Source organism: Apteryx mantelli, chromosome Z (genome assembly GCF_036417845.1).
Source record: "Apteryx mantelli isolate bAptMan1 chromosome Z, bAptMan1.hap1, whole genome shotgun sequence".
NCBI lineage: Eukaryota > Metazoa > Chordata > Aves > Apterygiformes > Apterygidae > Apteryx > Apteryx mantelli.
In genome coordinates, this window is record NC_090020.1 from 26,424,284 (window position 1) to 26,448,611 (window position 24,328).

Genomic DNA, 24,328 nt, shown 5'->3' on the forward strand with positions numbered 1-24,328 from the left:
GAATTATATGAAGCAAGAAGGAGGAAGCTAGTGTCAAATACTCACTGTAGTGAATAAATATGATTTCAACAGAAATCTGAATAATCTGCTATGAAAAGAGTGACCATGGAAAGACATCCATAAAGCTGTGGTTACACTGCTACTTTAATCTGGCAAAAATCTGAGCTATTGTCAAAAGGTATGATCCCACTTCTGTCTGGCTCCCGGTAGCTCATTCCCACTTGCTGCCCCATGTGCTGGCACAAGTGGAGATCTTTCTGAAATGGATCTGCTGCTGTCCACCTCAGGATGTGGCCACATGGATGCTGATATTGGCAAAAGAGAGGTGGTAGTAAGAAGCAGCAGTAATCAAGAAAGCAGGAAAGGTCCTCTGCTTTCAACAGTCACCAGCATTTGCCAGATTAAAATGATCTAGCTTGAAGTCAGGTATATAAAAGAAAGCTGGAAAAAGGGAATGAGCCATATTATGTACTTTTCAAGCAGCAGTCACTGATCTTTGAACCAAACCCTACAGTTTCCCCAAACCTATGCATGGTGTTTCCACTTTTACCCTTGCAGAAGACATCCTGTTTATCCACTGTAGAGATGTGCAACCAAAGCGCTTAGCCCTTTCTAAAGGCTGAGAGGAGCCGCTGGCTCTGTGCTACAAAAGGAGGTGTCAGGGGCATCTTGGAGACAATCTCGGGCACAAGGTTCAGCCCAGGAAAACAGACAGGGGCAGGCACACAGCACTAAGGGGGGGGGGGGGGGGTTTGTGTCTTCAAAAAAAAAAAGAAAAAAAAGCAGGAATGAGAGAGTCCCTAATTTATAAAGTTGTTTCCCCACAGAGGCTGTCTGATCTAAAAGCATGAACTAAAATCCTGACAGCTGATATTGACTGTTCTGCTCCCTTGCTCTTCATTGAACTGAAAATAAATGCTGATCAAGAGATTTAATGAGAATGGGTGTTGCATCTAGGTGACAGAAAAATTAAGCAGCTTATATCATGTACAAGACTTGTGCAATATGTGTGTGAAACACTTTGGCCTGGAATCTCAGCTCTGCCTAAGCTGAACTGGGCCCAAGTGTTCCGATTTATCAGCGTTTTGTCCTTAACTTGCATTTAATAAATGACTATTTAATTTAGATTTTTTGAAATTTGAAAAGTTCTCCTTAAAGGGAAGCAATTCCTGAAACATAAATTTATCTTAAATGGAAAAAAAATCATTTGAAGTATTTAATATTTTATGATATTGTTTTCTAACCAGAACTGCTCAGTGAATTATATCAGAATCTGTTTTAAATGAAAAGAAACTTTGTCCAAAAAATTCATCTCATTTTAATCATAACACAGAATAACTTATTTGATTAAATTACAGGCAACCTATTAAGAACCCACCTGGATAATTTTCAGGAATTTACCATTATTTATTCATTGGGGCACACAGTAAAGAAGACTGATATAATAATTAAACATTCACTACAAGACATTTTGAACCAAGCTTTTCTACCTGTCTCATGAGAGTTCAAAGCAAGGGGTGAAAGTGTCAGGTTTGTTCTGGGGAAAAAAAAGAGTTCATGAAATCTCAATGCTTCTGACAAAATATGGAAACTATTTTTTTGTTGAGGTCTACTGAAGACCGCAGCAACATGAAGAATGTATGATAGAAAAAAAATCAAATGAAAAAAAAGACAGAAAATATAAACAGAGTATATATCCTATGTGCAGAAGAAGTGGCCAAACATTTTATACTCAAGTGCAACTCATCATATCCAATATAAGTCTACAAAGCAACACATTGCTGTATTAGTAGATTAATATTAAATATTTGGAAACAGAAGCCCAAAGAGGTAAGTCTCTCAAACATGATGATCTGAAAAAAATTAAACTTCTAGGACAACTAAACTATGACACCATGCCAAGCAGAAAAATCTGCCTTAAAGATCTCTTGTTACACAGTAGACAACAGGGAATGTCTGATTTTACAGGTCTTATCGGAAAAACAAACAAACAAACAAACTGTGAATGTGCAACAAAGTGCATGTAACCTGAAAAGACAAGTCATCCAGTTGGAAAAGACGCTCTATAAAAGTAAACCATTCCAAACAAAAGCAAATGCCCTGTACAATAGAAATTTGTGGATTTGTTCAGATTTGCATTCTTATAACAAAGACAGCAGTCAACTGCCAACTCATGTCATAAATCTTCCAATTGTGGGGTTTTATGCAAGACAATCAAACAAAAATCACTTTCTTCAAAGGATGTCTCATCATGGTCCATAAGGTGACAATAAAGAAGTTATCTGTATCTTCATATGCTGTATACAACCCAATGAACTGGAATCATTGCCAGACTCCAGAACAGTGTACCACCAGTACAGCTGGGGCTGCCAAATGATTTGAGCAGAAGCACGTATCCCACAGATGAAGTACCCGAGCAAGGCCCTACAAACTTAGCCAGCAGAGGTCATTATCACTATAGTCAGGCTGGTCTTATTCAAAGCAGAAATGAAAAAAAATTTGTCAGTCACAAAAATTGCATTTCACATCATAAAAGAATCATAGAAGCCTGCTTGTATTTGTTACTTTCAACAGTTGAGGAACAATCATAACTGAGATGAATTCAATACTATATATGCTTTAATGCAACAAATGGATAAGAATGCTAAAAGTCTACTAAAAAAATATGCTACCATATTTTTTTGTAAATAAAGCATAGTAGAATCACAGGTGAGACATTTTTCAACAGGAGCTTAAAGTGAAAGCTTTCACTTGGTCATAAATTACCTAAATATGAATACACATAAATTCTACACAATTCTACCACATCTTAGCAGAATTGTATACACCTCAGAAACAGGGACTGAAAATTTAGCACAATTTGCCTGTGACCTTAGTGTAGCCTGTGCTAACACTTTTCTGATCCTCCCTGTACAATTTATGATTCTGGTCTGGAGTATCCTCAGACCCAACCATGTTTGAAAATATCACACAAACGCATCAGACTTATGCATAGTATTTTGAATAATGATAGCTTCCTCATCTCCAAAGCAATATATCAAGAACAAATGAAACATGTTTATAGGCTAATACTACAAAGAAAAAAGATGGGCATCTTCCTGATTTTTAGCTGGTACGTTATTACCTTGCAAAATATCAGAAAACTGAATAACTAGCAAAAATACTGTACATATTTACAGAAATGACCTCCATTAAGCAAAAAAAAACAACCTCACAACAAGAAATGATGGCTGAATCTTCTTTCTAAAAATCGATCTCACAGTTTGGGAAAGAGCATTTCTGATTCTGCAAGCTGAAAAACCACACATGATATTCTATATATATAGAATAAATTTGAATGTGCAGCGTAGATTTCCTGTAGGAAGAATGTATGTGTTGGCATTTATAGAGGTAGCATAGTTAATTCTCCATCACTCTTCTAATCCTTTCTCTTACAGGTTTGTTATTTTTCCTTAATCTTGGTCTGCAATCCTTATACTTTGTCTTCCTAGGGCAGACATTACCATCCACAACAAATCACGGGGTATTCTTAATCTGAAGAAATATCTTCTAATGTGGATGAATTAATGGAAAGAATTTAAATAAGCACCAGACTTAGTTATTGGTAGTCTTTTATTTATTTATTTATTTTCATTTGGCTATATGGTCTGCTTTTTAAGGAACACATTGCTGTTTTATATTGTTGAGTGAATACTATCATTTGCATTATGTATATATTTAAAAAGAAAAGTAATATTATCATATATAATTTCTTATGCATTACATTGTCTAATTTTTTTTTAAATCATCTACTCTAGCCTTAGCCCTGAAATTCCACTCTCCTTGTACTTCATTTTCAATTCAGTATTCATTTTTTTACAACTTAATTCATTTCACAGCTTCCTCTCCCAGGACCACAGTAAAATGTTTGTGTCATACATAAAGGTAACTCAGTGTCTACAGAAGAACACAGCCAGAAGTCAAGGCCTAATTGCCTCTAATTTCTATTTTGCAATTACATGGTTCTAGTCAGGAAAGGAACAAGGACCATAAAACACAAAAAGATACTACTCTACTGCTTGAGCCAAAACCAGCTGAGGCTGCAGCTTGTAGCAGCGCATGTTCTCTGACACAGTACATCTCCATGCTGTCTGTACACCAACATCTGCAAGGACATGCAGGTAGGACACAGAGGCAAGTATTCAGTATCAGAATATCAGTGCATGTTTATTGGGGTATTAACAAAAAGTCATTTTGAAGAGAATGCCAACTTCTTTTCCTTTAACAGGTAGTTGTTGGTAGCAATAATAAGATTTGGATAAAATTGGAGTTTAGGTTAATCTCATCATTTTTAGATTTAATTTTTTTTGCTTATGCACATATACTGGCTATGGGAAACCAGGTATTTGTTTCATTCAGCTTAATTACATGTATCATTGTGTGATCTGCAAAGATTAAGAATAGGCAGATAGTTATCCCTATTGTTCTTACATTCTGATGGCAATTTTAATTTAATGAAGGCTTTGTAAATATGTAAAAAATGTAACTGTATTCATATTTTTAGTTCTAATTTTGTAAGGTAGCTTTATGAAAAATTCTTCTTTTTCATAGAGAGAATCATATCTCATGGATTGTCTATTTATATTTTCATTCTTCAGGCCCTTGGAGACAGTAACTTGCATTTAATTAACCTTCATTTTGCAGGATCCAAAAAAATTAAATAAAACCTCAAAATAGAGAACAAATTATCTGTGCAAACGTCATGTTTTCTGTCACATGGAAGAATTAGGTCTCGACTGGAATATGCAGACAATTAAGTAAACTCTTTTACCAATGAAATACAGGACATCCTAAGCTGACAAATACCTACCTACTTCAAATTATAAAGATAAAATGCAAAACATGAAACTTTCCCAAGACACAACAGTGAAAACTTACTGATTACGTAAATAAGCAGAACCTTAATTCCATCTGAAAGATCAATACAGTCTCCTGAGTACTGGTCCAGGTCACTGACTCACAACTACGAGAATCATCTGTTAAATCACTAATATTACCTTCTTTGAGCCTTTGAGTTCTCTTTGGAGATTTCTTAGTCAATAACATCTGAAATTTGACTCATACAATGTGAAAAAACCTGAGAAGACAATATTCTAGAGATCTGCTACTTTTTTTCTGAGTATAAATGCAAACATAATTTTGGAAAATGTTCTGTGAGGTGAATATGACCCTTCTTAGCATCAAATTGTCAATGGGAATAATAACTATTGATAGAGCACATCATACTTAAACACACGGAATGTTGCAAACAGCAGCTTAAACTAGAATCTAGGAATGCTTTTTTGACCTGAACTGTACTGAAACTGTACTGGAACTGCTGTTTTGCCATATAATAGAACATATATTTACTAAGGAAAATAATGTTTTTCTAGTTCTGTTTGCATTAAATGAGAATGGAGGAGGAAACTATCCTTCTAATTCACTGCAATGAGTTTTTGCTTCCACACCTTGTTGAGAAAATGATTTAAATCTTCAAAAAAAAGAGATCCACTTCTGATGGTTTTAAAGAATTTAAAGCCATTCAGAAAAATAAATCACATGGTTTCACCTCCAGTGAGATATTATATATCACTATATTTAGCTGATTTATCTCTAATTAATAAACTTCCAATCTTCAGAAAACCCAAGTGTCATTTGCCAAAGGCAGGGAACGGTAGAGCTCAAGGCATCACCGATGTCCAAGACCTAGGAACTGGTAAATAACTCATACATCACCTGCTTGGATGTAGAGGTAAGATGTTAACAGGGGGCTTGTTCTATATTTCAGAAGCAAAAACATTTGAATAGATCTTCTAACTTTAGAAAGTGCAGGTGTTGCTACTGCAGCACTTCAGAAGGGATTCTGCGGACTCCTCTGGAGCAACTGGCCACGAGTTAGGACTCTGTTTCCAAGTATGGTCAATAGCTTCCCTTCAAGGGAGGGAAAAAAAAAAAAAAAAGAAAACAGAAAAAAAATTGCCTGTTTCTAGGTAAGGGGAGGGAAGAAGAAGGGAAGAGAATTCCTCCTGAGCATCTAAACCATCCCGAGGCAGAAGGGTTGAGGTTCCATATCTCAATACAGATTTATAAGCAGTGTGGAGATTACTGAAGACCTCTTTTTCCCTCTACAGTGCAAATGATCCTTCAGTGGATACACATTTTATTCTTCTCATCCTTTTAAGACAAGATTAATAACTATACATTTGAATGCTTGCATCATATAGCCTTCTTCAAATTGTATCCACAGTCATTCTAAAGTATATAGCTAACACTACGACTACAATGAGATGTATGAGAACATGTATGAGCACATCCAGCTCAGCCAGAGTTAGTGATTCCTCCACAGCATTCTTCTATTAATGTATAGTAGACTTAAGAGAAAAGTACTTCAGTAGATGGTATGTGTAACAATCTGGGAAAAAAACCCACACCCTACAAAGAAACAGTAACTGATGGGTATGAGCTCTAATATTAACACTGAAGAAAAAATTGCTGATCTTTTCAGAAAGATATTATATATCTTTTCCATTGAAAAAGGAACAGTGAGGTTGAGAGTTCAGGGAAAATGCTAAGTTTGTACTTTCACTGCAGTAGGAGAGAATTTGTATTTTCCATATTAATATCTCAATCACTTGTTCAAATATAGCTCAGCCTCTTGAGAGAAAGCTATAGTCTAATGGTTGCTTAGTGGTTTACACTGAATAGAATTTTACCTTCAATGATAATTCATTGTAAGATATAATTCAGAATTTAAAAGGCTTTTTTTCCAAAATATAACAATATGTGGAAATCGAGTGTACAGTCCTGCAGGCTCCTCTAATGGCCCCTGCCCCCACAACAACCCCTGCCCCCAAAAGCTCATACATTTTCTTGGAACAGTTCCCTGGGGACTGACCTGGTGTCCACGGCCACGACTCCCTTGCTGGAGAGCCGCCAAGCATGCAGCATGATCTGTGGAGCTGACTGTGGAAACTGAGTGGGGAGCAATGACTGCACTATGGCTTGGGGCTGGCTGAGGTCCTCTGAGTTGAGACAGGCAGGGCTAACCTGCCCCAGAACCTGGGCCAGCTGTCAGACCTGGCTCCTGCAGTTTTGCAGCTTCTGAATATATCCAGAGAGCCCCAGCCCTGACCCATCCCATGCCCTGGCTCTAGAAGGGAGGATCACCCAAAGGGGACCTATAACCGGTGAGACCATGCCCCTTTTGGTGACCATAGCACCCAGACACTCAGTCCTTTCCCATCCTGCACACCTTTTTCCTATCATCCTTGACTGGTGTGGTCACAGCAGCACGACCTCATCACTAACCAGCAGTTGAGTCCTTGTGCTTCTCTGTGGGAAGGAGACAGTCAGAAACCAAGGACAAAAGACTGCCCTGGAATCTTGGGGTGCTTCCCCACCATGGCACCCCACAGAGCTTGTTCAGATTTCTGCCCTCACCAGGTCAGCCAGTGTCTGGCTGCATGATGTCTATGGCCTTCTTTGCTGCCAGCATCCCTGCAAGGGCCTCCCATGGCTGAGGATGGTTATCACACCACAGCCATGCCAAGCACGATGGCCCCAATCTCATACCTGTCCTCACCAGGACACAAATTCAGCCCTGAGATCTGTGCACTGCCACAGCTTTGCTCAGTTCATCAGCCCAAACCCACTCAGGCTCCAGACCCATGCATCTGCCCAGCCATGAGCACTTGACTCCCCCGCAACAGCATGCCCAAATGAATTCCCTGACTTTGCTGATGTTTCTGAGAAGAAGGGGGTGGAAATGCTGCCACCACATTGCCCCTGCAACCACACCACTGACTCAGTTGCAGGAAAGGAGGTGCCCTTCAGGTACATTTATGCCTTGCAGTGCCCTGAATTTGCAGCCCTTCAGGACTGCCTCATGGAGAGTCTGGCATGTGAGTTCATCCATCCCTCCATCTCCCTGCCAGGGACCCAATAATTTTTGCTAGGGAGAAGGGTGGAGGTCTCTGGCCTTGCATAATTACAAGGGGCTGAACAAGCACCTGCTGCCTCTCATCCTGGAGCTCTCTGAAAGTTCATGGTTGGGGGGGAGGGGGGGCAGGAGTGCTGCTTCATGAAGCAGGAGCTGTGAGGGGCCTACCACTTGCTATGAGTCTGGCGGGAGATTGAGCAGAAAACTGCTTTCTGCACCAGCTGGTCTCTGCAATGCTCCAGCATTTTGTAAATGAAATGGCAAGGGACTTGCTTGATCACTACATTGCGGCATACTTGGATGACATCTTGATGTACTCCATCACTTGAGGTGCACATATAATATTTCCAGGAGGTCCTTACTCAGTTGTAGAATACCCTCCTTGTAACTCTGTGGGACAAGTCCAAAAATACCTACAGAAAACAAACAGACAGATAGCATCCCCCACAAACACGGTTTTCTTCATCAGGGACTGAATTTGGCTCTCCAGTAAGCACATCTAGATTTTCTGACTATCTGCCAAGGTGGACCATCATTATCTAGGGCCTTTCACCATTGATGATCAAGGTAATCCAGTTACCTACTGCCTGAAGTTCCTGTAATCCCTGAGCCCTTTCCCCCCTGCAGCTCTTCAGATGCTGTAGTCACGACAGCAGAGGCAGACTGACTACTGACTACAGCAAATTTTGGACTCTAAACTTCACTGGGGAAAGCTCTGCTATCCATTTGATTGGCAGGGCTATCGTCCCAAGGAGTGCACCTGGAAACCAGCAGAAAATATGCATGCTCCAGCTAAGACCACAGCATTTCAGAAATACCTGTATAAACACTAACCTCTGCTGAGTGATGGGAGAAGATGCTTCTGTCAGGGCCCTGAGTACACCAACAGGCTCTAATTACCGTGACCAGACTGTAAGCATCTTCCTTTGTAATCACCCTTCCCCACTCCTAACTCCTAAGGATCTGGCAGCCTGTGCTCAAGGCCAGCTCTGATATGGTACACCTGCACTGTGGGATCAGACTGCTAGGAAAACAGCCACGTAGTGAGGAAGAGCTGTGGGAGGCCTCGATGGGAGCCTCCATCCATGCATCCTCTGCCCACTGGTTCAGGAGCTGTATTTAAGCCTGAGCACTCACCCTTGCCTGACTTATTCTGTAGGTATGGTGTGTCCAGCCCTGAACCTTGCTGATTCTGACCTTGCCTTGCTAACTTGACTTCCTGGCTTAACCTTGCCCTTGCCTCATTGCTGTGGACTTGCCTGGTGATCACTGGACTGTGGTTGAATCTGATCACCAGCATCAGACCTGCTCCACTCTCCTTGGCTGGGTACTGTGGGACTGCAGCCTTCTTGGTGAGGTCAGTACCCTGCCTGCCTTGCTGTGACATTTGGCTCCTGGCTTGGCTTCCCTGAAGGAGCAGCCCACTCCTGCTACTAACTGATGATGCTTTTTTTAACTGCTTCCCTCTTTCTTCCATCTTTCTTCCCCCCCCCTGTATTTTTATGTACTTTTACCTTCTACTCTTCTGGAAAAAGCCCTATGGGTGTGGAGAATTCCCACTACAGACAGGAAGATAGCTTGTGTTTAGACAGAGCCATCCCTGTATGCCTCTTTCATTTCCATACTTCTTAGAGAATGAGTAGCAAAAGGGGGAAAAAATGAAAACCCCATCACTTCCCTCAAATGTCTGGGAGCCAACCATACAGAAGTAACATTCTCCAACAATGTTCACTGCAGCCAAATAAGGAAATATCAAGAAACTCAGAGCTTCCTATGGAGGATTGAAAGTCTCTGGTTTTGCTAGCTCTTGCCATGAAGACATATCAAAACAAATTCTGCTGAAGAAATGATTTATGGCCCCTCAGTGCATAACTATGTATAAACAAGTGAATATTCAATTTGAAATGGAGTAGGTCATGGATAACAAACAGGTTGACAGCAAGTAACTGGTATAAATTATTAGCTCAAGTGCTACCAGGCCAAAGAGTCACAGACACAGATGTTTGCTGAACTTCATAAAAGCTGCCTGTTGCTGTAAATCGCTTGCTACATTCATGATTCAATCAACTATCCAACCAAATTTATGGGACACTCAGCTGCAAAGCTTCTACAGCAAAAACAACTGTGGAACATAATTGCAATCTAATGTGTACCTAGGACATACTTTACTCCACATCGACAGAATACTTATAAAGTTTATCCCCTTGCTCCTAACTCTGTAAAATACTGAAAGCAACTTCAGAAGACTGTTCTGACAACCTCTGAATTTGAGAAGCTCCTGTGATAACAGACTAGCAGTTGCAGTGCCATTCTGCACTGTTTAACTGTTTAAAAATACATCTCTGGCTACCGTTAAAACAGAAGAGACACTTGCAAAAGCAAGGAAGGATTTTTCTTTGAAGATTAACCCTCTTTCCCCCATTCTGCAAAATATATCAAATCAGGCACCAGTTCACCAGTCAGGTCCAATTAGGTCAGTTTGCTCAGGCTCTGTCCAGTTGAGATTTGAGTGTTTCCCAGGATGGAGGGTCTGCAGCCTCTCCAGACGATCTGGTCCAGTGCTTAACCACCCTTATGGCAACTTGTATTCATTACTTCTTGTCCTATTGCTGTGCACCCCTGAGAAAAGTCTGGCTTCATCTCCTCTAATACTCTGATTTTAAGTATAGAAAGACAAAAATAAGATCTTTTTCACCTTTCATTCTTATGGCTGAACAAACTTTCAGGCTTTCAGCCTCTCCTCGCACATTAGGTGAACCAGCAACCTGACCAGTTTAGTGGCCTCAGCTGGACTCTCTCCAGTATCTCCATGCCTTTCTTGTCCTGGGGAGCCCCAAACTGAGCACAGGACTCCAGATGTTGTGTCACAAATAGAGGGGAAGGATCACTTCCCTTGACCCATGCTGGCTACACTTTTCCTAATGCAGTGCAGGATGTGACTAGTAATCTGTTACTCTCTGGAGCAGAGGTCATGAACAGGGAAAGCTAACAGTTAGTGTAAGGAGTAGCTTGACTAGATAAGCTTTCTGAAACAAGCAGATATTAGTAATATAACAGCCTAAAATGCATTTGTATTTTGTCCTGTGCGAGAAGTTCAATGACAGTATGCTAATATTGTTTTCTATTTTCATATGCTTTATTTTACTTATAATTGAACTTGAATTTTCATTTTGTCAACATTTCTGTTTCACAATTACTTCAAGTTATTACCCTTAAGGAGCCCACTTTTTTGAATGGATTTTGAAAAAAATCCACCATGGGCAGAGATATGCTAATATTCAAGTAGTCCAAACAAGTGGGATATAATAATAACTGCTGCTTTGAGCACAATATGTTTTAGCATTTATGTATTCACAGAGTATTCAGATCACATATCAACTACCTGAATTAATTATGGGTATCTCATTCCTTACTGAATGTTTCTTCTTTACACCGAAACCAGTGCATTATGTTATACCATTTGTGGCCTCCCAGTGAGTCTGAAAGCCCTCACAGCAGAAAGCAAGAAGTGTTTCAATGACAGGTAATCTGAATTTCTGGGGAAGACCTCCAATCTGAGGTTAAGAGTCATAGCCCATTGCATCATGGAAGCATATAACAGGAAGTCCAGGAAGAGCTAAAATTTTAATGGAGCAATTTTGATACAGAAATATTAAAACCTGCTCATCCTAGTGATTTTGACTGAGATATTCGGCTTTAGTAAACAAGATAAAGAACTTTGTTAGAGGACCATTATTTTCACAGAATGTTGTCTTGGTAGTTTCTGAAAAATCAATCTATAGTCAAGGTGTCTTAATTATCAGCACACAAAAATAAGACATTAAAAAGCAACTCTGAGAATGTTAATGCTAGCTTTACTCACTGCATTACATAACAGGTCCTTCTGAAATAAGATTTTACACCTTCAAGAGGCCTTTTTCTAGACAATATATATACTTCCAGTGCATGTAATTGGGATGTTGCATGAGGAAGAAATGCTATGGGAGAAGAGACATAGGACAACATAATCCAGATGCTGTTGCAGTAAAAAACTTGCTAAAGCAAAGGCCAAGGGAGTGTGCCCCAAAACTGGGGTCCAGTTGTCATATCAGACAAGTCTGAACCACCACAGGGGAGAAATCCTTCCTGACATGGGAAAGACTTCTGCCTTAGAAATGGACATTCACTTACAAGTGCAAAAGAAGAGTTAGAATTAGGATCTGGATGACTACCACAAAGAATCTAGTTATCAAGGCTTGAAGCAGAGTCGTATGAAGTGATCACATGGATATTCAAATAAAGCATGTTCCATAAAACCAGCTTAAACTAGAACACATCACTTTGCAGCTGCAAAGGGCTAGGAGCATACACACAAGTATTAATGTGGTTTGTCTGTAAGGCAGTCTTATTTTATGATTGCAAACAAGGGTTAGAACTGCCATGAATAGTGAGCATATCCTTATTCCTTAAAAGATATTCAGCATTAAAAACAAACAAAAAAGAAAAAGTAGCCATACTACACTGCTAATCAATTTAATCAATGGATGTTCCACATATTTTTCAGAAGTTATTCATATTTATTTAATCACATTAAGTAGTTTGCTTCAGCTTTTCATTCCCCCCAATTACTTTAAGGGGAGAGCAGATTTCAAGATATGATACGGAAAAAATTTGCAGTATTGGTTAAACACACAACCATTTCTAGCAGAAATACCTGAACATATCTCCAGTCTTGAATCAAAAACAATGTAATGAACATTATATATATCCTGTATTATTACGCTGTTTCTACTTCAAGCTCTGTTATCTGGCAAATAAGGGTCATGCCCCCTGAAAATTGTTGAAAGTCTCTCTATTGATTTAACTGGATTTTAGATGACTCCTAAGTAAATTAATGGAAACTATCTGTGCTAAAACACTTCATGGCACTGAGATGCTAAATTTTTCAGATAATTTGATGCAAACAGTTTGCTCAGTTTCAGTACTTACTTAAAGACTTCCTGTTGTAGTCTCATCCCTGGCAGACTGCAATATTGGCTGAATAAGTATTCTTCTCATTTGTTCAGATTCTACAGATATCCATTTTATCCAGGGACTTTTTAGTAATGCCTGAGAATTTTTGAACACTGAACAAAGCTGTAAATTTGTACTAACTTATAAATAGAAGTAGCCAAAAGAAAAAAACTCATCCTTGGACATTAGCGATAGTAATCAGCAGCTTCTAAGGGGAAGATATAGTCTGAAAAATTTAGTATCCCCACCTTGAATAAGCTACAACTCCCAAAGTTGTCATTAATAAGAAACTGCACAGGATATTTTAGGCCTGATAGATTAGAGCTTTACCTTTAAATTATTCTTAAATAATCACATGTATCAAGGTAAAATAATCTGTTCACATTTAATTTCCCATTAGGATATCTGTGAAGCCTTCTTTTTTTTTTTTTTTTTCCTCCAAATTTGTGCTGGAAGGATCAAAAATACACCTTTTTATTCCAGAGAAATGCACATAAACATTAAATTTCCTCTTTTGTATGTAATATAGGCAGCACATGTACCTGAACTTCAGTGTTTTCCTAAGGACTGTGCTGCTGATTGTCTTCCACATTGAGTTTTCAAATTTCTTTGGAAATGAAAACATTTAAAAATACAGGTTTCATGACTATGCAAAGGAAAAAAAAAAGAATATTTCTACTGTGCAAACAGAAAGATTGTGTCTCCCCAAAGCTCTCCCTGAAGATTGATAGTTGTTAGTCACCTCATATTCTTATAAAATAAATTACGTGAGAAAGACTTTCTGGCAATTTAAAGGAAGGTTATTTAGTCTCTTCAGGAGACACAAATGAAGAAGGGCTGTGATACCTTCAGTTTCTTCATCAGTCTTTCTCCGGCTTTTGGACCTAAGATTAGCATGGCAGGTTGAGGGGATGTCCCTCCTGTCCCCTACTGACTTTTCCAGTAAGATACCTGAAGACTACAGAAAGAGAGAAAAAAGCAAGCAGGAAGGGAATCTCAGTTTGTCTTCAGCAGTGGAAAATATTGGAATAAATAAGCAAATAATCTATACTGTAAGATGACAAAGAACCATATGTCATGAACAAGTCTGCTAAACTAGCCAATTAGCAAACACAGTATTAGAATTTTTAAACACAAAGGCTGCTACATGTGTCCTCTGTGTTCATAGTGGGTAAAACAAGAAATCATGAACTTAAAAACCAGCAAGACAGGTCTAGACAAACACTTCAGAAAAATATTTCTGATGGCATTGATAGGGTCACTTCCAAATGGATTGCTTATGGAGCTTAATGCTTTAGGAACTTAGATAAACATATGTCAAAAATGACGCATATTTAAATGGTCCTGTCAGTGGCAGTACAAGGCAAGCAACTTTTATGGGTTTCTTTTCACAGTGTACCCCTTTTTACCCTGTTCTCACAGAAGAACATAAGTGTAGGACCTCTGAAAATTTGGCATCAATGTGTTTTTTAAGACAAAGCTGGATTTGAATTGAATGATTAAAAAAAAAGTATTTGCTGTCTAAACACTATCACTTCAGAGGAAGATACTCCAAGCCAACAGAGGCTTACAGCTATCACATTCAATAGCAAAGGGATACTTTTCACTACCGCTGTGCTCTTCTCACTAGCATTGTGGGCAGTCTTGATGCCAGATCTACCATCCTTCAGGTGGAGGGAGCTGACCACAGGTGCCTCACTCAGTCATTAGACTGCATGTGGCAAATTATTTGTCAGCATTATAGCCATAATAACCTGGCACCACTATTGCTTTTGTGAGTACAAGACAAGCAGCTAAATGTCAGAAAAATTCTGGGAGCAATGCAGTTCTGGAAAAGGTCCAGTGGGGAGATGGGCAGAGATATAGAAAAAAAAAAAAAAGTTGAGAAAAGCAGTAGTGTTTTAGCTAGGTTGTGCAGATCATCACATTGTTTTTATTTGGTAACATGGAATTCATGGCCAACTCCCCTCCCCCCCCAAACCCACTGATCATCAAGTATCGCCTCCTGTGTACGACACAGCTTAGTAATTTGAAGTAATGAGACCAAAAGTTGAACGAGAATGTATCTGGAAGACACCTTTTGTAACTTGGAAACTTATACATGCAATCATAGAAAAGTCACTCTGGAAGGACCTCAGGATATCATGTAATTAGCTCATCCAGTTGTAGTTTTGATCTCTCTTTCCAGCTATATGCAAAGATGCACTTTAAGCTATTGTATTGTGAAACTGATGTGTGATGTTGCATTACAACAGACACAGCAGCAACATGCTATGCCAATTTAGTAACCCATAGGCAAAGTTCAAGAAATGGCATCCTTCAATAACAGAATATTATGGTGGTGCATCCTCCATAAATTCTTAGTTATAATGGCTCAGAAAGTCACTGCACCTTCCTTCTGCTTCTACCAACAACAGGTGAAGAAAGATGGGTCACTGAAAGACAACATTTTCACTCCATCAGCTCCTCACTAATGTAAAAACAGCCCAATAATTGTTTTAATTAAATAATAAAAATCCTGATATTTTCTTCAGTAACTTCCTTAACATTGCTAGGAGCACTTTGTCAGATTGTTTCATGTCACCATATTATTTGGGGGATGAAAGATATTTTCAATGAAGTGATTTTATTTCATGCTTTATTACTGGCTTTGACATAAATTTCCAGAGAGCCCTGAGGGCATTTCTTTTTACACTGTAGCATAGTCTTGTTAGCAATTCAGGTGGAATAAAACCACTCAGCTTCACTTCATGGTCCTGTGGCCTGAATTGCTCACATGGCACCCTTTCAAACATAAGGAACAGTATTGCAGAACAACATTGAAATCTTATGCCATTAATACAGGCTTCCATTAACACATTAAGTGGCATTGTATCTTGTTTCAAACACTGCTGTACATAGTAGTATTTTACAATTATTTTAAAAACAATAGTGTCTATTTGGAATTAGACTTATGTTTTTCTATTCTGTTAATATACATCAAAATGCTATTTATTATTTTTTAATTTCTCTAGAAGTGAGTCCACAAAGGCATCCCTCATACAGTCAGAAATTAGGAGAGTTGCATTTCATCCCTAAAATCCAGGTCTATTGCAGTGTTTCACATGTTCCCAATTCTTGCTAGGGTCAGTGGGAGATAAGGCCATTTGCCACCTCTGGTAAGTACTCAAATCTGAGAAGACTGAGTGCCATAGGAAATAGGGATTGTTCTTGAGACAAGTCCTTTAACATGCAGGAAACGTGGACCTCCCTTGATGACTCTCTGTTGCCTCACCTTCTTCACTCCAGCTCCACTGGTGACTGAGTGGAGTAGAAGGCAAAAACATCTCTTTTTTTCTGCATCGAGGGAAGAGTTACTAACGATAGGTCTGGATTTAGGGAAAATACCATAAAATAATATTAATGTGCAAGATGACAAAGATCTGTAGCTGTGGCAAGATCCTTACTTTAGAACAGCCAAGCATTTTAGTACCTTAACTGCAGCATCAAGACTTCAAAATTAGCATTACCTTTTCTATCACTTCTTTTTGAAAAGCATTCACAAAGTGGTGACGTGCTTAGAAAGAGAAATCATTTTTTCTCTAAAACATCTAGTTTAAAAGAAGAAACTCTGCATTTATACAACCTTTCACAATTTTAAGGACCTCAATTTAAGCTCTCTCTTGGTACTCATGTTGGAGGACCACTTTCCACAAGCAAAATCAACTGTGAATCCATGAAGCTGCCTTTAGACGTTACAGCCATCCAATCTCACAGCAGACAGTGAGGCAGCAAACTTCTGTCACTGCTATGTGCATTTGCCTATGTCTCACTGCCAGGACAGAAGTAGGGTAATTTTAAAATAATTCTATGCATGTTGTAAACAAAAGTCAGTAGCAGTAACACCTCAAAATCTAAACCACTTTTTCTCTCCATGAATCCAGTAGACTAAAGCCTCCTCCTTCAGAAAGTCACTGATGTGTCTATTCCTTGAAAGCAGTCCCATGGAAACTAATATATTAACATGATTTCTACAGAAATGCAGTTAGACTAGGCTTTTTGTCTTAATCTCTCTTTTCCATTTTAATGTTTTTTATTGAAGTAATACTTCTTGTTGTGGAAACTGAATTGCTGGTACATCATTTCAAAGTCAATGGTCACCAGGGTGAATAACATTCCTGGAACAGACTCAGTCAATAAGTCAAACAGCTAACAAGTTTTGTTTCATCTTTGATCACATTAAAAATATATCCTCTACCTTTTCAGCAAAACTAACTGCACAAAGTGATTACTTCTGCATATAATGGGGAAAAAAGTTTTATCAGCTTCCACATTTCCTTCCCTTCTTGGAGAAATGATCTGGCAGAATCTGTCAGAGCTCCTTACACATGTATGTATGCCCAAGTGAGAGGGATCAACTCATTTCACGTTTGGTGAGAAGCCTGACTTCAAGCAATAAGCATCTTCTGGGTACGTGCAACCCCCAAATGGCATATCAGTAGTTCTTCCGCCACAGCTAAAAAATGTCTTCCCCATTACTTGCCTGTAAAAACGTGAAGTACCAGAGTCCGAGCTAAAGGTTGAGCAGCAGGAACACAAGCTTACCTGTACGCAGGTGTCTTGAAGGCATGCTACAACACCTGCTGCTCCTCTGATTTGGGTTGTTAAACCAGTTTCCTGATTATAAAGCAAGAAATTACAATGGCACAGCAATGCCCTAGCTCTCTTCTCCTTTCTGCTATCCTTAAATCATGAAACTGATGTTAGATGGCACAGGAGCAAAACACCCACCAGAAAACAGAGTTCTTCTGTTCTCTGGCAATCTGGGCTCTGGGCTGCTAAGTACAGATGATACGCCCCAGAAAATCTGAGAATTAGAGCACAAAACACGTAATACCTATTACGACTGTAATATATACATAAATGTGATCTTTCTGAGAAGAAAACAGAAGTTTGTTTATCAAAGCAATTTTTTGCTGAACAGAACTCATATGAACTCCTAAAACTCATCTGTATTTCCTACCGTATACAACAACCCACCATAAAGAGAGGTGTGACTAGTTTTCTTATTAGTGAATTTAAAGAAAATTGTTACATTGGCTGGTATTCTCTACATGCATCTGTTTTAAGCAACCTGATCTAAGGTCTGAGCTGTTATTACTTCCCAGACTGCATCACATCCTCCTGATGGAAGCATAGGCGATGGCTCATTCCTTATTACAATTTAAGTCAGTAAGCAGATGAGTGTAGGCACAGGTAAATTACCACCCTCGTTTTACTATCAGTAATGTGTATATTACTTTCAGAAACACCTAATGTACCGGTTCACAAATAATAAGAGTATGCATTAGGGCTTGTTCCAAGTATCTCAGTTTTTCAGCGGAGACCTACTAAACTTGCCCTCTTGTTTTGTTGCAGTTTGGAAGGTGGACATAGTCAGTTAACTAAAACAATAATCTGAATCAATTCTTAACTCTCAAGCCGTGATACACCTGAGGAGCCCAGTGGCAGGTGGGCATCAAAAGACTAGCTAAGAAACAATAATCTCCACATTTTATCTGCCGTGGTGCCCATCTACATTTGTGCTTACTTTCTCATTTATAGGGAATAAAATAGAATAAAAAGCTTGCATTTCTATTTCCCAAGAGTGTAACACAATCCAGTATTACAGTCTCATGAATATGGCAAACAAACCCACTTACATGTAATTGAAAAAATCATTTCCCAGAAGTATTGTGCCTGAGCTACTGGATGATTCTGGCAGTCCAATAACTTTTTTCAACCCACTGGGAAAAAAAAAATCAACTCCAAAAAAATACAGCTTTTTCCTCTCTTACAATCACTTTTCTGTAATAGTAGAAGATTCAGAACCATAAATATTTATTGTTTTCTAAAGAACATTTCATTCTTCCATCATTCTTGAAAAGCAAATTGTTCACTCAGTTTACCAAACAATACTTTAAAAAGGTATCCTGAAATGAAGTTGTACTATGTAATCAAATAGCAATGAGATTTTAGCTGATTTAAATTGTTGAGCAAAATCAATGTGGTATTTCACCATGTACCACAACAAAGCCTACCGTGTATTTACCAGTCTTTATTCCTTTTGATGCCTTCTTTATAAGCAAACATAGCTAAATAAATTTGCTGTAACAGGAAAAATATTGGCCACGCTTCAGATTTTAGGATGGCTGGAATTTCACATGCATATTTTGTTACACTTAAAAAGACACTGTGCCTTATTCTAATGAGCTTTTTTTAGATTTTCATTTTTCTCCTGGGTAACCTTGTGCACCCTGTCTAGGGCAATCAAGTAAAAAATATTTAACAAAAATAAGGTCCAGCTTCTCCTTTGGCAAGAAATTTAGTGTCTGATCTCTTTAAGCTTCCAGCGTTCCAGGAGCTGGATTAGGCAGCTGCCCAGGTTGGATAAGTGCTCTTTGTATTTATTTGGTAGAGCTGGGCAGGCATTTGTTATTGAACCATATGCTGGAAAATATTATCCCAAACATTTTCTCCAATGTTTCTTCTGATTCATTCCATTTCTTTTTTTTTGGCCCTTCCACAGCTAAGCTCTTAAAACTTCCAAATCTACTTACCGTCATGTAACTCAAAGTCCATTATAAAAATTTTCTAGTAGACTTATTAAGAAAAAGGCTGGGTAATTTGTTGTTATCCCAGCATTTAGTATAGTACTTCCATAGCTGCACATCTTTAAATCCATGGTGTTAAGCTTACTGTACATTAGACTCCTTTTATTTTCCTCTCTGATCTCATATCTGTGGGGCTTCTATACATTATTTATCCCCTGCCCTGTGGCATGTGTCATAAGCAAATCTGTCCCAATCAAAAGTGCAACATCTGCAGTGTCTCCTAGCGACAGAGCCCTCAGTGTGAAGTCTTCATTATCATGTCATTCATCAATTTTTCAAGAGCATACAACATTGTTCTAAAATGTCTGTTTTCTCTAAATCCTTCTGTTTGGACTGGGCTTCCTTTTTTGGAAGACCATCTCTTTATTTGATGTATGGAGACTCAGAAACTCTCTTTCACCTTAGGACAAACACACAGAAATATGACTACCAGAGCAAGTGGAACAGTGGTTCCTAAGTATACAATGGCACAAAATGGGTACTGCTTACCATTAATTAAGTACCAACATGGGATATACTACAGAAAATATTTGCTAGGGGGAAAAAATGGGACCAGTGAAGGGTGAGTTGATGACATAAGTTGCAAAAATGCCCTCTAATAATTTGATTTAACCTGTGATTCAAATATAATAGCTTCTAGTTCTCTAATATTCTGTGTCTGCTCTAGAAAATGAAAAATGAAGAAAATGAAGAAAATAGTATTATAAGAAGTATATAGTATTATATTCCTAAACCTGAGGGTATTAGTGAAGTGGGTTAGAACAGAAACACGTGCCTGGAAGAAAAGCATAGGGAACAGAGCTGGAGCACTGCTGGACCTGTCAGCATCAATGACTGATCCTCATTTATCTAAACCAAACCAGGTCACTGTGGCCAGAGCTGTGTCAGCTGTCAGTCCAGGTAACCAGTGCTTGTCAGTGTGTGCCAGTTCAGCAGGAGTGAATAAGAGCATAGCCTACCAGTTGAATAGCACACTTTATTATTTATTTAAAACTAGTCATTTTGAGACAATCCTACCAATTTATTAGCAAGTAATATGAAGAGATGCCAAGGATGTCCTGGTTTCCAATGTTTATCTATTTCCATCAGTCTAAACGCACAGGTGTTACATGTAAAATTGAATCCACCGCATGAGAACTCTATAGTTCTCATTCATAAGACACAGAGCTAATGTACAGCCAAGATATTGAAAAGTTCATGCTGTTTCCTGTCAAGGTGGCATGTTATGCCCCAGTGACTTTTTTCCCTGTGTATTACAGGAAATCTCTGCTAACTCTTATTCTTACAAATTCAGGCAGAGGTGTATTCTTGAACTTAATGATGTTGTTCAGTTGTTTTGTTCTGGTGGACTAAAAGTGTGGGAATGACAAATACAATGTTTTATATTCTTTTTAAATAAATTTACAAAACACATCGAAATAGAGTTTGGCAATCATATGCAGATAATGCAGATAATGCAGATAGTGATAAAATGTGCCTTTGCACACCAGTTTTTACAAAGTTTATTGTGTAACTGAGGGCACTCACTACAGAGGAAGGCTAATCAGATTCAGTAATACAATATGTTGGACAAAATCAAAACTAAATAAAAAAGAAGAGACATATGTCCTCACAAAAGCAAATTAGCCTTTACATCATTAAAAAACAATACTTCTCTATCTGGCCACCAAAATGTAACAAATCAGAAGAAAGCATTCTTTTATCCAATAATTTCAAAAGAGAACACCTGGATTATTTTTTAAGGAGAAACACAACATATATATTTATGTATGTTTTCGCATATAGAGATTAATTTCATCTGTGTAAAAGAAAGGATCTACTGTATATCTACTGAGATACAATATTGCATTACCCCTTAAGGCCTCTTAGTCAGTTTGGAAACTGGTCGATTAAAAATGAGCTAGATTGCACTCGCCTTTCCAATGTTTGTGGATTTACTAGAGCACCTTTCATTCAAAAAAAAAAAAAAAGGGTTTCTTTATTTTTTGGAGACAGACCCAAAAAAGAAAAGAACGCAGACATTCTTCTGATGAGTGAATTTGCATATGTAAAAATTTTCAAATTCCCTCAGGAAAAACAGGAAAATATTTACACTGCTCATCTGGTAATTTGTGGCTATTGTTATCGCACTCTTTCCTTATTAGCTCTTTGTAACAGGAAAATTCCTTCATATTGCCCATCATATCCTTTGGGGAATGGGGACAATGGGGCCTTGTTCTTGCCCGATCACATGCTTTGAACATATTAAATAATGAAAGCAAAGCAAAAAGTACATGTCAGGAGCATAGTTTTGAGCTGATTGTGTGCCCTGAAGACGCTGGTATGTGCACTGCCCCCTCTCCTCAGGCAGCTCTGCCCGTCGGCTCAGGGGATGCTGGAGTCCCACCTCCTCTGCTGTGGCCTCTCCCAAGCCTCCGCGCAAGGGCTGCGCATCTCCAGCTATTTCCCCCGCGCCTCTTGCTCACCCCGCTGGCTCTGCTCACTTGCTGTCCCTAAAAGATTATGGCTGTAGTCACAGGAAACCATTTTTAGTCAGCTCTTTTAATAAATAATCAATGACATTTACCCTTAAAACAAGTGCAATGAAGAAAAACCATACACAGGGGGCAACATTTGTCTGCCAAAAAAAAAAAAATACAGACTTTTTTTTGTAATATTGAGAATGCTAATAAAATTCCCAACATCTGAGTTCTCACACCCTGGGAGAATTATGTTTCCGTAAGTGTATTAGCTTTTGAAGTATGGCTATTCTAACTCATGCTTCTGGTAGGAGAAAAAAGAAAAAAAGCCTTTGCAAGATTATCAGCACTACTTTCTGATTTGTTTGGTATTACACTTCAGTTGTATTTTGATTTTTCAGCACATCTAACGTACACCAAATTTCTATTCTTTGGAGCTGCTCACAGCGTATCTCCCAGCAGCCATACACCTGGGTTGGAAACAGCAACGTTTTTCTAGGGTAGTCCCTTCCTGCCAGGATGTGACAAATACCAGTCATGATACACAGTATGGTCATTTTGTTTCACATACACAATAATTATATGTGCATTATTTTTCTAGCAAGTGCACTACCATACAGTACACTACTGAGCAAATATTTTGCATTAATGAGGACTGACTTAGTTTCAAAGTATCAGCTGTCCATGCAAAATCAAATGGTTACATCAACCATTACACTCCATCACACTGCGAGTGTAGCCATGTTTTACCTGGCTGCATATTAATTTCAAAGACAAGCTATGAAGTACTAAGATGAACTAAGATAACTAATGTCATGCATCCAACATTAAAAAAAAAAAAAACAAAATGTATTACAGGTATAGAATCCTAAAGGAACCTGATTATATTCTTTAAAGTTGCATTATGTTTTCAAACAAATTAACATGCTTCAAGAGCAAATAAGATTTTTCAGCTTAATATAACCTCTATTTTCTTCAAAAAGTTGATTCATGATATTTTTGTTTTCCAGTTACCTATGCCTCTAGAAGAGGCATAAGTGGGACATGCAGTAGTAGCGGTACTTCACATGCTGAGATTAAGAGCCCCTCCCATTGTGTATAAACCAAAGTAATTTTCAAATAATTATCTTTTAGGATGGGATATTTAAAAACATCTTCAAAAGAAAATTGTACCACTTGGTTTAAACAATGAAAAAAAATCATCATCAGAAAGTTTCACTGAAGCTGTCTGCACTGTCAGTCTTTACCTGACCTCTGCTTCTATGTACAGCTGTTAACAAACCAAGATAATTTTTGTCCACTCACATATTGCTCCATTTACAGGTTGGTCTGAGTGGTACTGTACCTATGGGTATCCCTAGGGTTTGAATAACCCCAAATACTAGATAGCAGAAGACTGCTCACAAACACACACACCTTAGAAACTGATTTCTTCTTCCCTAGAAGTTCATGTATTTTTTACAAGCCTAGGGAAACCGAAACACAGATTGTCTCCACCATCCCTTACTCCCTTTCCATGTTTTTACCCATCTCCTAGAGCTTTATCAACTGCTAAGCATGCAGAATTGGAGTACAGAAGCCCAATTTTGGTATCTTCAGGTACTCGCAGGGGTTTTAAAGGTGGTAAAGGTGGTAAGTAAACTAATTAATAATAAAGTTGAGACAATTTCGGAATTAACTTTCCAGCAACATAGACTAAAGCGCTCTGGACAGATGCAGAATAGCATGCGCTGATTTTCACAGTACCTTAAGAAGTCTGACAGACGGAAGAAAGGCGGCATGGCACAGCTTCCGGATGGTCCAGTTTAGCGGCCGGGGAGCATCAGTTTGATTCATGACCCTCCACAAATTCCAGGGGAAAAATCAACCGCAAACCTGACAGCGCCTACCCAAGACACGATCCACCACCATCTGGACATCCCATGTTCGCCCCGTCCACACCTGCGGGTCCCTAGGTAGGACGGAGGCTTGCCAGGAGGCGGTGAGGAGGCTGGCAAAGTGGATTTGCTGTAGCCCCTGATCCTCCTTAAGAAAGCAACCTCCTGCCTTGGAGCAGTAGTGCTCATGCATACCAAATGTGGCTGGAGGGAAGCAATCAGCCTGCCGCTCAGGGGAGGGCTGCACTGTTTTAAAGGAAAGGGGCAGCCTGCATAAAAAAAAGGCTGCAGTGAGCGCTGCTGCTGCTGCTGCTGCTGCTGCTGCTGCTGCTGCTCTCCTCTCCCTCCTGCTCTCCGCAGGGAGCAGCCAGGTTAGGCTCTCCCGGGGACGCTGAGCCATTCGCCTTGCTC

At 39.0% G+C, this 24,328-nt stretch overlaps 1 protein-coding gene across 1 annotated transcript in view; it reads right to left on the minus strand.

Annotated features, from left to right (window-relative positions):
- Positions 1–23,876, minus strand: part of TRPM3 (transient receptor potential cation channel subfamily M member 3) — a 280,268-nt gene extending 256,392 nt beyond the window's left edge. Inside the window, exon 1 of the mRNA XM_067316547.1 lies at positions 23,787–23,876. Within this exon, the coding sequence (XP_067172648.1) occupies positions 23,787–23,876 (90 nt within the window). The remainder of the gene's footprint in view (positions 1–23,786) is intronic.
- Positions 23,877–24,328: the final 452 nt, after the last annotated feature.